Source organism: Tachysurus fulvidraco, chromosome 10, assembly GCF_022655615.1.
Source record: "Tachysurus fulvidraco isolate hzauxx_2018 chromosome 10, HZAU_PFXX_2.0, whole genome shotgun sequence".
Classification (NCBI taxonomy): domain Eukaryota; kingdom Metazoa; phylum Chordata; class Actinopteri; order Siluriformes; family Bagridae; genus Tachysurus; species Tachysurus fulvidraco.
The window spans coordinates 12,009,339-12,025,835 of NC_062527.1; the positions used below are offsets into that span (position 1 = coordinate 12,009,339).

A 16,497-nucleotide genomic window follows, 5' to 3' on the forward strand; every position below is an offset into this window, starting at 1 on the left:
TAACAAAAATACATTTGAAGGGTGGGTCTTAAAACCCAGACAAAGTGAAAATCCCACCCATTAGCTGGTTGCATTTCTGAACCTATCAATTAATCTTTTGTCTACCAGTTAATGATTTATTCTCTTTCTGGCCCTTCAGGCCATTTTGGTTGTGCAGAAACACTACTTATAGTGAATTGCCAGCCAGGTTCAACAGTTGCTATTCACTGATTTATCTCCTTCCTGCCATGAGATCCTGATCTTATCTTAAAGCCACAAGTAGCATTATCTGTATCTGTTGCAGTAAAATCTGTCCCTCATAACATTTTGGTTCATTGACCTGCCACTGATAAGTCACACCTTTCTTTAGATGTGGTCAGTTCCTGTGGAGGTAACCTACTGTACATAATGCCTAAACATTTTAAGCTTTACCCTAGTGGTACTTTATATCGTATGCCTACTGACAAGAGATATTAATCTTTTACTGAGGCTGCAAAAAAATTCAGTCGTGACATAACGTCTACGTTTCTTGGATATTTCATTCTTAGTGGAAACTGACACCACATTTACTTTTAGTAGTAATGGAGTCATATAAACTGTCAAATCCACACTTGTTGCAACAAGATACACCCTCTTACAATATTGGCAAATTACCCTGGCCCTTGTGTTCAGTATCTCACCTATAGTCAAACCTGCTCTATTTTTCTAATTATGGTGTTATACTAAGTTTAGATCAAATTTGTGTTATCTAATGAATATGAGAAATCGACAAATGATAATGAGTAAGCTTTAAGCCTTATATTAACACATTACAACACAACTGATGATGATTACATTCTGTATGGAATTCTGTACAGATGTATTTGAGCCTACTGTGAATTTGACTCATTATATCACAGATTTATATGAGTTATGCAATCTTATTTATTGTAATGATCAAGATAGTGATCAACATTGAGGCTGTGAAATTCTAAGGCTGTGCGTTTTATATTTTTCTTTCTCATCCTCTGTTGGCTTATGTCATAATTCTCTGTTGTTGCCTGTGTGTTTCTATGAGCATGAAACAGGCCCAGTAACAGAAACTACACTCATGCTGGCTCCTGTTAACACCTACAGTATGCTAGGCTAAGCTAGGTTAATATTAGGGTTATCCTATGGTATTCGTCAGTATAAAAGCCAATTGTTTTATAACTTATATTTAGATTATGGAGTACCTAGGCTGTCTTTGTGCACAATAAACTTTTAAATAAATAAGTTTCTAAATATTTTTTTTACTTAGTCTCCTGACTCCTAACTGCACTGTCTCCCTTATTTCCTCTGGTGTTGCCTTGTCCAGACTCTCTTTAAAGGTTAGCACCACCTGTCTCATTGTCTCCCACTGTCTCCCCTGTCTTCCTGTCTTGCTGTCATCACCTGTCTTCTCCTGTCTTCCCTTGTCCCCCCTGGCTCCACATCTCCTTCTGTCTACACTTTGTATCCTTCAGCTTCCCTGCCTCCTCCTGTCTGACAGAAAAAAATGTGTCACCTTCCTTCCCCTGTCTTCCCCTGTCCCCCTTGTTCCCACTGTTTCCTGAAAAAAAAAGTCACCTGTCTCACCATCTCCCTATCCCCCTATTAAAAGTAGTGTCACCTGTCATCTGTTTGTCCCAGCAGCAAAGCACAGAAAAGGCTCAGGTTTGAGTCACTTTGCTTCCTGTGGATTGCTGCATCCCAAACCAAATACCAGTGCACTCAATTGTATGGGAAGCTTGTTCAATGATGTAGGTTATCTCTTACCATAGGGGTCATAATATTTTATGGATTTTTTTGGTGACATGGGCTTTAGCCAGATTTTGTTGAAAATTAATGTATTCTGGCTTTGTCCCATTACTACCAGTGTGTAATTTTAGAAAAAAAAACCTGTATCTTTCTCATGTGTATACCATTTGTTCCCTTTAATGTGAAACCTTTACACAGAACACTGCATGTAGTTTTAAAAGATTTTATGTAGGTTACTGTGGTTAAGTTATGTACCTTAAATATTTTTGACCATACTATATTCACATTTCCAACTGAAGGTATGAAACATTTGGTACCATGCCAGCAACAAAGAAAAGTACACATTAATAACATTTCTTCTAATCATTGTACAGAAGCCTGAAATTGTATATAAACATATACTATAATGGATGATACCACTATTAAGTGTCATCTATAATTTTATGTTCATATGGGTCTAATATTGGATTTTTATTATCAATTATTATAGGAGGAACAACATAGACATAATGGTGGGGCAGTGGGTAGCATTGGTGTCTCCACAGGCCCAGTGATCTGGGCTCAATAATGAGCTTGGGTTGGTGCCTATCTGGAACTGGAGTGTTCATATGGGTTTTCTTCCACCTACCAAAAACAGGCAGGTGCATTAATCATCTACACTAAATTGGCCCTAGATGTGAATGAGTGTGTGAAAGTGTGTAAAGGTAACCTGCAATATACCTGTATCCCATTTGGAATAAATTATTTTGCTTGTACTAAGTGTTACCAACACAGGATCTAGATGCATTGCAGCCCTGTCTTATGCAACCTTTCTGCATAATATTTAAATGTGTCATTTAAATACAAGTCACTTCAGTACAGCATTCGCCTGGTTACAGAAGTCTGTCAGAAAGTGATTTATTTTGCTATTATCATAAAGGTTTTTTTCTACCAGTGTACTGAACTGAAAAACATCCTAAGCTAAAAAAAAAAAAAAAAATCCAAGACCTGCCTAATATTTGAGGCCATTATCACCCCTGATACTCCTAATCAGTAGGAAGTATTGCAACCTGCAGGGTTGCATTAGGGCAGCGCTGTCCAATCTTATCTGGAAAGGGCCGGTGTGAGTGCAGGTTTTCATTCCACCCAAGCAGAAGCCACACTTGATTCCACCTGTTTAATAAGCTGTTCTTGGCTTTTAGTAGACTCTGGTGAGGCTTCTGCTTGGTTGGAATGAAAACCTGCACCCACACCGGCCCTTTCCGGATAAGATTGGACACCGCTGCATTAGGGGATTTGCAGTACAGTTTTAGGAAATGAGAAAACTCAGCTATGAAGTTAGCCCTCGCTGTACCAGCCTCATGACGGTACGTGCCCTGAAACACTCCTAGAAATGACTCTGAATGTAAATGTGGCTTGCTGCTTGGCAGGAACTCCTAAGGGAAAACTATATCTTTACTGCAGTGCAACCCACATACTGTGCAATCATGAACTTCAGAGAAAGCGTGTTTAATTCCATGAGACATTGCAGCTAGATAATTGTGTGTAGAATTAGAATTGGTGCAAACTCAGGACATGGGGATACAGAATAAATATTCGGAGCACAGAGATTAAACACATTTGTGTTAATTTGATTTTAATGTTGAATTGCAGTGCAATAAAACAGAAAGAGCTTTATAAGCAATATGTATAATTTACATATGCATGGCATTACCACTTTATTAAAATAGTTTCAAAGTAGAAAATAAACATAATTAAAGAAATTAAAAATTGACACTGTTCACAAGCAGAAAATGCATAAAACACAGCAGTGAGCAAAAAGATATGATGGCTGTGTCTGAAACCCCCATTAATTTCATGCACCAACCTATAGTGGAGAACACTGCTGCCCAAGCTAAACTTCTATCTCGTTCATATAGTTTAACATTTACAGTACATGTTTGATTTATATTTTATATACAATGCCTTTTAAAAAACATGGCACCAAAGAGCATTGAGCCTTCATTCCTTTACATAAAACATTATGCTAGCATGCCTAAAGTTTCTGAAACTGATTGATGCGATGATTTACACACTTATCCCCATTCAGTGATGTGTGTAGCAGTATGGACAAAGAAAATAAAATAAATGAGTAAACAAACCAGGGATTTCAAACACAGCCAAAGTGGCTTTTATACAAAATAATTTGCATGTTAGTTCACCATCACCATCTATTTCACATATAAACAGACTTGGGAGCTCCCCATTTTGATCTAGATTTGATCGCATTAATGCTTCATTAAAGACTTAAGGCACTGGTTACAATTATAACAGTTATAAACTGGTTAATTGACAGAGCCCAATCTATGATTTGTCAAGCATAATATACTGTAATACTGTAAAGTTTTCGGCAAAGCTCAGTTTTACACATGTGCATGGCAAATTGTCTTGCATAAGCTATATATTAGTAAAACCTAAAGGGTAAACATGATGAAAATTAGCTAATTATATAGCCAGAGATGTATTGCTATAAAACTGCATCCAAGCAGTTGGATTATGGCTACCAAAAATATACAAATTAGCAGGCATCTTTGGCTCAACATCGCTAAAAAAATCTAAATGTGGAGTACGCAAAGAAATATAATACCAACTGTGGCAAAATATAAATGGCAGCATAAAATATGATGCCACAGTAAAGACAGAAAGGTGCATGTGTCATGTTGCTTATGTGAACAATTCACTTTGTAGATGAATTAACAATTAAACAGCTTTGCAAAAATAACTCATCACTAATATGTCCTTCCTCATATAGGCCCATTACTCCACAGTTTCCATATAGGAAATAAACATTCTTTTATCAGCATTCATCAGAGTTAATAGCAGAAATTACAGCTAAAATATGGGTCTTAGGTTGAGGTATATTTCCAGTTTATTGTCACTAAAATAATGTATAGCTTCATTGCTCTTTCATGCCTCTTACTGTTGTTCCATTGGCTGTCCAACATTGCAAAGACAAACACAAATACTAGCCATAACCAACAAGTCACTTCCTATGACTACTTCATGATACATCACTCAGTGTTTTTATGAAATCATATGAACTTGAAGAAAAACTGTTTTTTTTTTCAGTGGATGTGTAAAGGTTGTTGCAGGTGTTCCTCTGTTCCTCAGACATAGATGCCCTCAGGGTTCAGGGCTGAGGTGATGGGACTGTGTAGCACCCGCAGGTTAACTCCCAAAGCATGAGATGGGCCTGGGCGCTTCAGTGAACCAGTCAGTGCTATGAAATAAAAAATAAATAAGAATAGGTACTTTTATAGTTTATTTACAATCAGTATCAGTCAAGTGCAACTTTTGAAATCCATTGCTTCTTAATGTACTATTCAGTGAGGTTAATTATACTTACTGATCTCTGTATGCACAATTGGCAGGCAGAGAAAAATATACAATAATAAAACACAAATAAAACTCAGCAAATGATCTGCAGGTTCTGTTATAAAAAAACAACCCAACTGTTAGGAATGAATTATGCCTGCAAACAATAGACAGAAGACAGAAAAAAAAAACCTATGCAGAAGGGAACTGTATACAAAATTTCCAAGCTGATAATTGTAAAAATCCTGTAACTCTTATTCTTCTATTAAATAATGAAACTTAAATCATTAAATAAAAATAATAAAACATTATTGTGTCATTTTTAAATGGCACTAGAGGAGCACTATAGCCTGCATGCCTCAGCATCTTGTTAAAGTCTTAGTCCACCCCACATGCTGCTGCTGGATACTAAGGTGAGTAACAGTACTCAGGCCATCTCCAGGCAGCTGTTGCCACAGTAACCAACACTGAATGGAAGTAGGTGGAACACATGTAGCTCTCAGTGGGGGATCTGAAAGACTCTAAGAATTACTGTAAGAGCCAAAATAATGTGTGATGCATGAACACACAGGGAGTTACTGCCCACAGAGATGAACAATTGTGCTTTTTGCTAAGTTTTTTATCTAAATGGTCACAAATAACTCAAAGATAGTTGGTATAAACGTTTAATATGCAAGTCGCTTTGGAAAGTGTCTGTGGAGGGACATGGAGGAAAGGACGTACAGTAGTAGTAAGCAGTTTACCTGGTTCCTTAGGCACAGGGGGGACGCTGGCCTCCACGTCACTGGGCTCCACAGGCAGCACGGTCACTTTAGTGCCAGTCTGCTGGATGAACTGCTGAAGATTCACCTGCCTCAGCTCTTTAGTTAGCTGTTCAAGCTCAAACTGACTCTCCTGGGAAAAACATGTACATCTGCTATGTGAGGCAGTAAAGATCAGACATATGCCTAATTACAGTTTCTGTGTTTAGCAATATAATATTGTTCAATAACTCTATAATTGGAACCAAATGTGTTTCATTGTGCTTTTAAAGTTCACACACTGAACTAATTATTTATTTCATATTATTATTATTTCATATTCTGTACCTGTAGTCTCTTACTAGACTGACTCAGTGACCTCTCCACAGCTCTGCAGCTGTTTTCCAGCTGTGCTGTGTGCTGAGCCTGAGCCTTGAGTTCAGCCTTCATGGTCTCTAGCCTGGCCTTCACTTCTCCTTCACTCCACAGCTGGTTCTCCCTTGTCTGCTCCTGCTGCCGCTGGGCCTCCAGCCCTGCTTCCACACCATGCAGACGGGTCAGCCTCTGCTCCAGCTCAGTCTCGCAGGCTTGAAGCCGAGTGTGCACCTCCTGCAACCGCTCCTCCAGCTGCCTCTCACTCTCAAGCTCAATCTGTAGCTCACTGGCCCAAAACTCTTCCTCCTCCACCTCCACCTGGTTCCTACACAGCTGCTGCTCTAGCCGAACCATCTCCTCAGTCATGACTGCCCAGGAGTCCTCATTGCTTGGTCTCTTTTGGCTCCATACATGCAGCTCTGCATCGCATGCTTCTGTTCGGCGCTCCAGAACATTCAGAGATTCCCTCTGCAGCCTCACAAGGCGGGTCAACTCTTCCACACGACTGGAAGGTAGCCGTGGGGATGTCGACAGGCTTTGGGGCGCACTGTTCATCAGAACAACACAGCGCTTGGAGTCTCTGTCTACAGTTCTGGTTCCATTAAGTATGTCTCTAAGGCCACGTGGCGCCCCAGTAAAAGTAAGGGATTTTCGGCGTGGTTCACGACGGCGAAGAGATCGCTCACCCTGGGCTCGGAGCTTAGCCATAATAGGGAGACTCTGGCGGTGCAGGCCACGCTCAGGGCCCCGGGAGACAGGGGGCCCCTCAGATGGAGGGCGCTCTGTCAGGGAAGGGCCAGTGCGGTGCAGAATGAACTGAACATCACCAGCATACTGACCCCAAGTGTTTAACGAGGCCACAGGGCTCTCATGAGGAGCCAAGTGTCGCTCAGAATCTCTCCATTTCTCGATAAGTGTGTAGCGTCCAGTGCGGCCTGCCAGTGAAGTAGATATGATGAAATATTTTTCAAAAGGATGTTACATATTCAGTTGATTTTAGCCTAAAATTAATGTTGCCCATCACAGAGAAGCAAAAAGCAATTAAAAAGTTATCAAAGAGTTAAATAAGAAAGCATATGAAACTCGTAATCTTCATGGTAATAATGGAATGAAATCAACTATTAACCCTGATGGAAAGCTTAAGAGTCCCTGCTTCTTCTTTTTTTGGCAGGATCATGACTCAGAGTTTCCATCTCATCAGGCGCTTTTTCAGCCTTAGTATATTTCTTGCTAAAGTGAGTGAGTGTGTGTGTGTGTGTGTGTGTGTGTGTGGTGGGGGGCTCTAAAGATTACACGCACTCAGAAAACTCAGAAAAAGTCTCAGACAATGAAGTCAAGAAGTTTAAATCAATCAAACTGAATTTCTATGTAAACAGTCTGAACCTCTCTCAACCTTAAAAAGAAGGTTTTAGAATTTGAAAATAGCTAAAACAAATAAAATAAATGTTTAATATCTTGAATGTTAAATATGCAGGATTATACATTATTTCTAGGTCCCTATTTAAATGCAAACAAATTTGTGATATTGACTATGTGAAGTGGTTTGTACAAAAGGTCAGATTTTCCTCATGCCTAATCTCTTCTAATGAAACTGATGGATTTGATCTGAAATTACAAGCTTGTGGAATGCAATCCAGCTAGACTGCACACTGCCATAAACGCAAACATGGTAAACAAATAATCCCAAGCATATAATAAGGAACTGAAATTCATGTAAATATTTCAAAGATTGTACTTTTCACTGAAGTTGTCTGAAATCTAATTTGTAATAAAAACGGGTGTATTTGAAAGAAAAGGCAAAACAGAAGTACACACACACACACACACACACACACACACACACAATATAACAGTTTAATATCATCCTAGGACTGATGCTGCTTACCTATTGCCTGAGCTAGTGCAATGACCACTTCCTGACAGGTGGTAGCCTCTGTGACTCCGCAGACTACTCGTTGGATTCCATCCACCCAAACCTTCAGCTCCATCCTGACACAGGCAGTGCAGAGTTAGGCCACTAGCTCTGCTCCCTCATTCCCGCAGACTGCAGCGATTAGCACCGGTCACACTGAACACAGACAGCATAGCGCTCAGTACTGCTCATACGTCTGCATGTAAAGCACCACCATACATTAGAGCACTGCAAACACAGCGCGCTCTCTCTCTCTCTCTCTCTCTCTCTCTCTCTCTCTCTCTCTCTCTCAGCAATATGCAGGGTCCTTAATCACTTTCTTTGCTAGTTCAGTGTACTTATCACTGTAATTCCTATTAATGCTTTATAGTGATGTGTTTCTATTTCCTTTCATTTCTCAAATCATGCCATGTTCCACGCTTATATTCAAATGATATGAGATCACGGGAGTACCCAAGAACTTCCTATGATGATGGACTACAGTGCATGCTCCTAAGCTTATTTGTTGTTCAAACAAGATCCAATAATTGCAAATGGAAAAAAAAAACAAAAAAAAAAACTCCATCTGGCCACAGACTGTAGAATCCTGACCCGGTGAGTCACCATCTAGTTTTTCAGGAAATCTTTGCCAAAGGAAATGCCCAAGCTTCTAGCAAGAGCCCCCTGTATGCTTTCAGATGGACATGTTTCCTTCCTAAGCATATCCCCCAGGTTTCAGCTACAAAAGGAAAGATTTTGAAAGGCAACTAGCTTTTAGACATCTTTACATAAATGTATTTCAGAACAATGGAATGAAAACCCGAATTTGCTGTTTTAATGCAGCACACACTTTAAGTATAAATCACTGCAAGTTTTGTATTGTGTTGTGGAAAAGGGCCACACTGGGAATTATGGGACCAGCTGGACTCAACACTCTTTGCCTCCCACTCACAAGTATTTCTATGTTACAAAGACACGAGTCTGAGCCAGCTTTTTAAGTTTGTGCATAAAAATGGAAGTACCCAAAGAAAAAAAAGGGTGACGGGCAAAATGCTTTAAATTACATGTAGCTTTGACTTAATGAACAGTCTAATAAGAAGCATATGCCTATGAAGCTACTTATATTTATTTATATATTTATGTTTAAAAAATGTATAATCACAGCTATTGCTAACAAAAAAAGATTTTTTTATTATTAAAGACAAATATCATTTGGCCACAAGGGGTTATAATTTTTTTTGTAATATAGTAACAAGTAACAGTCTCAGTGTAATAGTGTAAATTAACATACATATTATTAATTTGTAATACAAAATTCTTGCATTAAACAAGCCACAGAGAAATAATTGATAAAAAATATAGACTTTTGTATATATATATTGTATGTCTATTAATTTTATGTCTATTTATAGGTGAGAACAGACCAAAGGGTTCTTTTCTGACAAAGTCATCATTCTCTCCACTCCAGTTCCCCCTGATTAACGTCATTACAAACAGTCCTTTCATTTATTCAATACTTCACAAAAGAATGAAGCTTTAAACGTTTGCCTCGCCAAATGAGACACAGCTAATTTACTTTGTGTGCAGTTGCAGTGGAATGAAAAAGTAGATCATTTCTGTCAGCCAAAGACCACAGAACGCCTCCATGGGCTCCACTCGAAGAAACGCAATACTCTGCTAATAATATCTCACAGATCCCAATCCAACACTGAACCTTCTGCTGATAAAGACAACACAAGGTTGCATGGTGTACCAGATAAAACCACTCTAGTTTGTAGAAACACCAACGATACTGATTAAACTGAGTTAATAACTGAATTATTCAGAATTGTTTGTGGAAGTTTATAAAGACAAGCAACTCACTGTAGCACTCAACAGTTTAGCCTACAGATGTTCAAAATGTCTCTCTCAGCAAACAGGAAAATTATTAGAAATTATAAAAGATATTATTAGTGTATTTAGAAATATTTTAGAATTGCATCACAAATGGTAAGCAGGATGCTGACATTAGAATTTTACATATTCACAATTTTCTTACACATTTTAGAACATTTTATTGCATATTTTAAAGTATATTTCAAGTTATTGTGTAATATATATATATATATATATGCTGCCATGTACTTCTCACACTTTATGTACATGACTGATCAGTCATATATTATGTATTTATATTTAATACTCGTACTGTTTATATTGAATCTCATCGTCTATATTGTCTTGTCTTGTACAGTATAGTGTTATTTATGTCTGTACATTTGAGAGTCACAAACAGCTGGAACCAAATTCCTTGTGTGTGTCAACACACTTGTCCAATAAACCTGATTCTGATTACTATGAACAAACCTACAGGATGACTGCAAAAAAATAGCTTTGAAACTAACAATTATACACACACAATGTTTCTCCTCTGTATAACCATGGTGGGGGGGGGGGGGGAGCATCTCAGCAGGAACAAAACATCGAATGCTGAGGAGGATGGGCTACAACAGCAGAGGACTGCAGTGGGTTCGGTTCCTGCCAGCCAAGAACAGGAATCTGAGAATATGATGGGAAAATAATCCCATCTTTTAACAGTCTTCAGTTATTCTGTTTGGGTGAGTCTGTGCCCATGACAGCCTCAGATTCCTCTTCTTGGCTGACAGCAGTCTAACTTGATTGTAGCTACGTCCAGCATCAAGGTTTGATGTGCACCATGAGATACTCACTCACTACAGTGTGTAAAGAGTGCTTATTTGAGTAATTACAGATTTCCGGTCAGTTCAGACCAGTTTGGTCACTCTTCTCTTATCCCTCTCATCAAAAACCCCAGATCAGCAGTTTCTGAAATTACTCACACCAGCCCATCTGTCACCAACAACCACACCACGGTTAAAGTCACAGATTTTACACTTTTTCCACATTCGGTAATTTGATGTGAACATTATCTGAAGCTCTTGACTTGTATCAGCATGTTATGCATCATGCTGATGTGATGTAATTGGCCAATTCGATAACTGCATGAATGTGCAGGTATTCCTAATAAAGTGGGCAGTAATTATATATCTCCAATATTCCATGTAAAATTAATCATGTAATCTTGTTTATTCACAGAGAGAATAAATCATTTACAAGTAATTCAGTTTGGGTAATTTCACATAATCTCATATGTAGAAGCAGGTATTGGCATAAATGCCTGTGTTAGTGTCCAATGCCATATGGTCTTAGTCTAGGATGCTGAGGAACCACTCTGAGATTGCTCTGCTCTGAGTAACATAGATACTGCCTGAAACACATGCAACATGAAGACACAACCAAATGTGGCCACAGTATATAGCACACCATCACCAAAAGAATACTACTGAGCTGATATTAATTAAACTGAAATGTTAATTAAGCCCAAAATGTCCTATATCTATATAGATTTAGAAAAAACAAAAACAAGAATGGTCTAATTGTAACTAGAAACTGAATAGCACAAGATGGAAGGGCAGAACAACCTTCCAAATTCACCTTCTCTCATTGATGCAAGAGGTATTTTTATGTAACATTTTTTTTATTTGAGTTAAAGTGCTCTTATCCTTCATTAAGAGTATCTCTGGAGCTTCTCTGGAGCATCGCCGCCAGTATATGCTTTTAAAAGAGAGACAGGCTCTAAAAGGATACGAAGCCATTAGCTTTCTGGCTCTTTGTTGTGACCTTCTCATGCTGTGGACATGGTCCTCTGCTACCCTGACTTGGAGCACAGGTCCAAAACCAATGCAAATGCAAACAGGATTCATGATTAATCTGGGGGTAGGAATCAGTACAGACCTGACAAATGTATTATACTGATTTTTAAATTGGGATTTGCAACAATGATAGATCACTTTTGTTTTCCAACTTAATTTACATTTTGCTTTAAATTGTAAATCTAGATAGGAATGTTTCTTTAAAAAAAAAAAAACAACACTATCAAAAACAAAATCTTTTTTAGTGAGTGAAGCATTGTTTTGGTATTGATGAAGGTCCCTGAAAATAAAATGTTCCAGAGATTGTTCTATTTATTCACTATTAGAAAATTACCGAAAAGAAAAAAAGTGTTACCTTGCAAAAAGTGTGTGTGGTTCTATTATATTTTGCTTAAATGAATGAGCTGACTGTTAGCAGTTTAAGCTACAGTAGGATAGGTTTAACATTATATTTACAATCTAATTTTTTGGAAAAAAATATATCACAATTTAGGAATCAGTACAATTCAGCAGCAATTTTAACAGTTTATAGAATCATGAAGTTTAAGAAATATGACCTTTTTTCTTTTCAGGAAGCGTCACTAGTGTACACCAATTATCAAGTGACCACACAATTAAATTAGACAAAAAATAAAAATAAACTAAAAACAACAACAAGAACCACTCCCACAATACGAATCACATGCTATTGTGTTTGTCACAGTAATGTCAAGAGGAAACAACAACTAATAACATCCAGACATATTTTCAATACACTGCAATCAGTTAGTAAAATTCTTTCCTCATTTGTACCAAATATATCACAAAATTTTATTTATTTCATAAAACTAAGGGTAATGCAGTTTTACGAAGCAGATTATGTTTATACACCCATATAGAGAAATCTCACTCCTAAAAGAAAAACTTTGTGTGACAAACACGGACTTGGATCGCAGCACTCATTTACAACCAGTTTAAACAAAATCCTTCAATGCCTTGTCACTGGGCCTTTCTTAAGCAAACTAAAGTCTAAAGGGTTCTTTTTTGCTCGTCAGGAAGTGAGAGGAAAAAGCCTTCAACAAGCCTTAGGCAGTGACAGGAAACTCACTCATGAATTCATGATCAGAAACTCAGATCTCTTAATAAAACTTACTCGGGAGACCATCCCTATACTCTGATAGAAAGTATGTCACTTCTTAAAATACCACAGGATGAATAAATTAATCTGTAATATATATGACAACAAGAACGCAGTGGAAAGAAATATGGCCACAGGTGCACAGCGCAAATTGTACTACAATAAATAAACAATAGAGTAACAACACAGAACAACAAAGTTAACTGAGCATAACTTCAGCATAACAATCAGGGCTGACTGACTATATAAATTGTACCATGGGCAAATGGACATTTCATTGGTAAATTAAAGTGTTTGTACAGTATATCCATAAGGAATTAAGTAAAGGAAAAGTATTCTTTCAGAATGATCTTTTCAGGGGTTTGATTTCATTACACTAACCTAGTTTGCCAGAAAGGGACACAAAGGGCACAAAAAACATAGGAAGTCCTGCAGGAGACAAAAGGCTTAAGTCATGACAGGAAAGAGCCAAATTAGAAAAGAATGACAGACCAATTTCTCCTTCAAGAAGGATCACTGATAAAAAGTACATATTTCTAACATATAATAGATATATTTATAACATAACTGATCTCCTGGAGAGTGAATATAGCACTGATTCTCCCGTTTCCTGCTGAACTTTTAATTCTGCTAGTGTCTGCCTTAGCTGCCATGCTACATGTAATTACTAACAATTTATGCACTCTGGAGTAATTGGTTGCAGGCCTTGTCTGAAACGGATCCACACACTGACACTCACTCTCACTCACACACACAAACAGCATGTGTGTTCTCTAAATCTGACTGCTTTTCCCTCTACTGGAAAAGGGGCACAAAAGGTGAAAAATGTAGCTTTGCTTGTCAATATAACCATATGCACATGAAGCAAGATGAGAAACTAACACATAGCTAAGCAGAATTTAAATAACATGAAAAAAGTGTCGTTCCTGGATATTAATAACTGTTGAGAATGTATATGTCCTAAAGCATGCAGGGATTTAATCAGGAAACATTGGCCTTGATCTTGCACCACAGACACTGATAACATTGAGGCTGCACATTCCACACCTCATACATGCTATGAACCATGATTCAGATAAGTATTCTTATTCCCACTACCTTTCCCTTGATGTGAGCTGCAACACTAGCTGCAACAATAGAATGTGGGACAGTAAATAAGAAGCGTAGTAAATGGTATCAAGCTGACACAAATAGTAAGCCTCAGATTCAAGTCTGTCAGTTAGGTGTCTTGTTTAACACAACTCTCAAATTTGATAATTTAGAAATTTTAGTCTTTTTAATACACTATAAACTGCTGGCTTTGCCATCCAGTATAGACATGAATACATGCATATGTGCATACATGAACCACCATGTAAAGTAGCTACCATCTGTATTCATGCCTTAATGTGAATGACAACAGAAACACAAATCCACCCAAAGATTATTAAAGGAGTATTTTGACTTGATGAACTGTGAAGGTCAATCGAAAATGATGACACATTCAAATATTATGCATGTATGGTTGCAAATAGCTGACAGAGAGAGAAGGAAAAGAAGAAACCCTTTATTGCTCTCTCAATAAGTACTGTGTGTGCAGCAAAACCCCAGTGTGTGGAGAGAGGAAGGAAAACAGCCCCCCTAACATAACCCTGTAAAACAATAACCTGAGGGCTTTTGGATTTTAGTGAGAGTAGTCAACATGGGTCCAATGTGAAATCCCAAAAGTTTGTATATTGGAAAGCATGAATTTTTCAAATGATTACACCACTAGATTAACATTGACACCTTCTTAACCTGCTAGATCATATCTAACTTTTGGAATAAAAGTATAAAGGCAATATAAAGTATATGTAAAGGCAATATAAATGTATAAAGGCAAGCTGCATCACATTATTGGAATACTGTCATGCAACATTTGATTTGGAGTATATTAAAGTATCCCTCGCTGTAGTCAACTGTTTGAACTCTTCACATTCAGTTCCACAGCTGAATGCGTCACGAAGAGGCAAAATGGGCCTCACACAATAAAAAATATGCCTCAAACAGCGATTGTTTTCCAAGACTTTCACAAAGAAGAATAATGTACCGATGGCTGTGCAACTATGGCTGCCTGATTCCTTGTAAACCTTTTTCGGAAGGTTTTTTTTTGTTGGTTGGAGTGCCGTCTTGGCCAGGATGTTTTAATAAACTCAAGGATCCCCCCCACCCCCCCAACATGGAGGTCAGCACTAGCAGACGTGCTAACATCTGGATGGCACATTGAGCTGCACATAATGCTCGCTTTGTTCTTTTGCCATGATTGTGAAGAGCAACAGAACTGGCCTTCTGGAGGGAGAAAAGTGCTGTCCGACAAAAATATTAAAGGTGGCCAGATCTCTCCATATGGTTAATATTAATATTCTCAGATCTCTTCTGTTTTAGTAGTTACTAGACAAATCTCCCGTCTTAATTCGTGTTCAGTTCAGAACAGTCAGGAGAAACCCAAAATAATAATAATAATAATAATAAAGTACAGTATGTTCACAGGTACATCATGACAATCAATGTTCCTGGTTAATATTTCATAAATAAACATGATCTGATGATTTTGCAGATCATTCAGGATTTGTTGCTTTGTTTGATGCGTGTTATTTGTTGGACCATCACTTTATACAGAATAAAGAGTTAGTCTGTTGAGTTAAACCTACACTGAAGTAAAATATTTCCTTCTGTATATGTAAACACGACAAAACCAAAATCATCTTGACAGTTATTTAGTCAGTACACTGTAGTGAGATATGAGCAGAGGGTTAATCCGGGCTGAATCACAGCTTGTCTTCAGGCTACAGTTGATCTCAGCTTGTTTTTAACTGTAACGTGCCGTCAAACTGAGGAATAGCGAGCAGATTATTCTACATTTATTTACACTGGAGTGTTACAACACATCTCTGTCCATCAGTGGGCCTCATCTTTTTACCCGAATGTACTAATCAAGGGCGTTTTTGCCTCACCTTTAATCTGTAGACTGAAGAAAACAAGCCGTCTTGACCGTTTTGCACAGACCTGACGTTACCGCGGCTGAAGTTTGGTGAAGAAATGGACCACGGAACGCAGTTTTCTTCATCTTCCTGCCTACTAACACACTCGCTGGATGGGGATATTCGTTATAAATGGTTTGTAAACAAACATAGACGTTTCCTATAGCAGAAGACAGAGTGAAAACAGCGAACTAACGAGCAGAGCGAAAAGTTTTCATGCTGTGTAACGGCGCATTCTGCGGGAAACTCCCCCATACTGCTCTAACATGGCAACGGCTCCGGGACAGCGCGGTGCATTGTGGGGGATTTTAAAGCTGCACTAGGGTCTGTGTAAGCAGCTTAAAAAAAAAAAAAAGCCTGACGCAAAATCTGAGAGCAAGCAGAAACCAGAGCACAGATCTGATGTACATTATTCACCATGATAATTTCCGTTTCTGACTGTAAATACTGTAAATTACACACGTATATATCTAAATATATAAATATAAATATTAGGCCACAAGGATAAATAAACTAAATAAAACTTCAACCCATTCAGAAGAAATAAAGATATGTATTTCACAACATGCCATTTTCAGCAACTTAGTTCGGATTA

At 38.0% G+C, this 16,497-nt stretch overlaps 1 protein-coding gene across 2 annotated transcripts; it reads right to left on the reverse strand.

The window, feature by feature from the left end:
- Nucleotides 1-3,335: 3,335 nt before the first annotated feature.
- LOC113660129 (ras association domain-containing protein 8) lies at nucleotides 3,336-16,202 on the reverse strand. 2 transcript variants are annotated; one of them, XM_027173425.2, is made up of 5 exons: nucleotides 15,876-16,202; nucleotides 8,071-8,253; nucleotides 6,159-7,120; nucleotides 5,814-5,964; nucleotides 3,336-4,975 (listed from the first exon to the last, which is right to left on the reverse strand). In XM_027173425.2, exons 2-5 carry the CDS (start codon nucleotides 8,171-8,173, stop codon nucleotides 4,863-4,865), a joined length of 1,329 nt encoding a protein of 442 aa, XP_027029226.1. In that variant the 5' UTR covers nucleotides 8,174-8,253; nucleotides 15,876-16,202; the 3' UTR covers nucleotides 3,336-4,862. The 2 variants fall into 2 exon arrangements, with proteins under 2 accessions (XP_027029226.1, XP_047675673.1); XM_047819717.1 differs by having other exon boundaries at nucleotides 8,071-8,293.
- Between the last annotated feature and the right edge of the window lie 295 nt (nucleotides 16,203-16,497).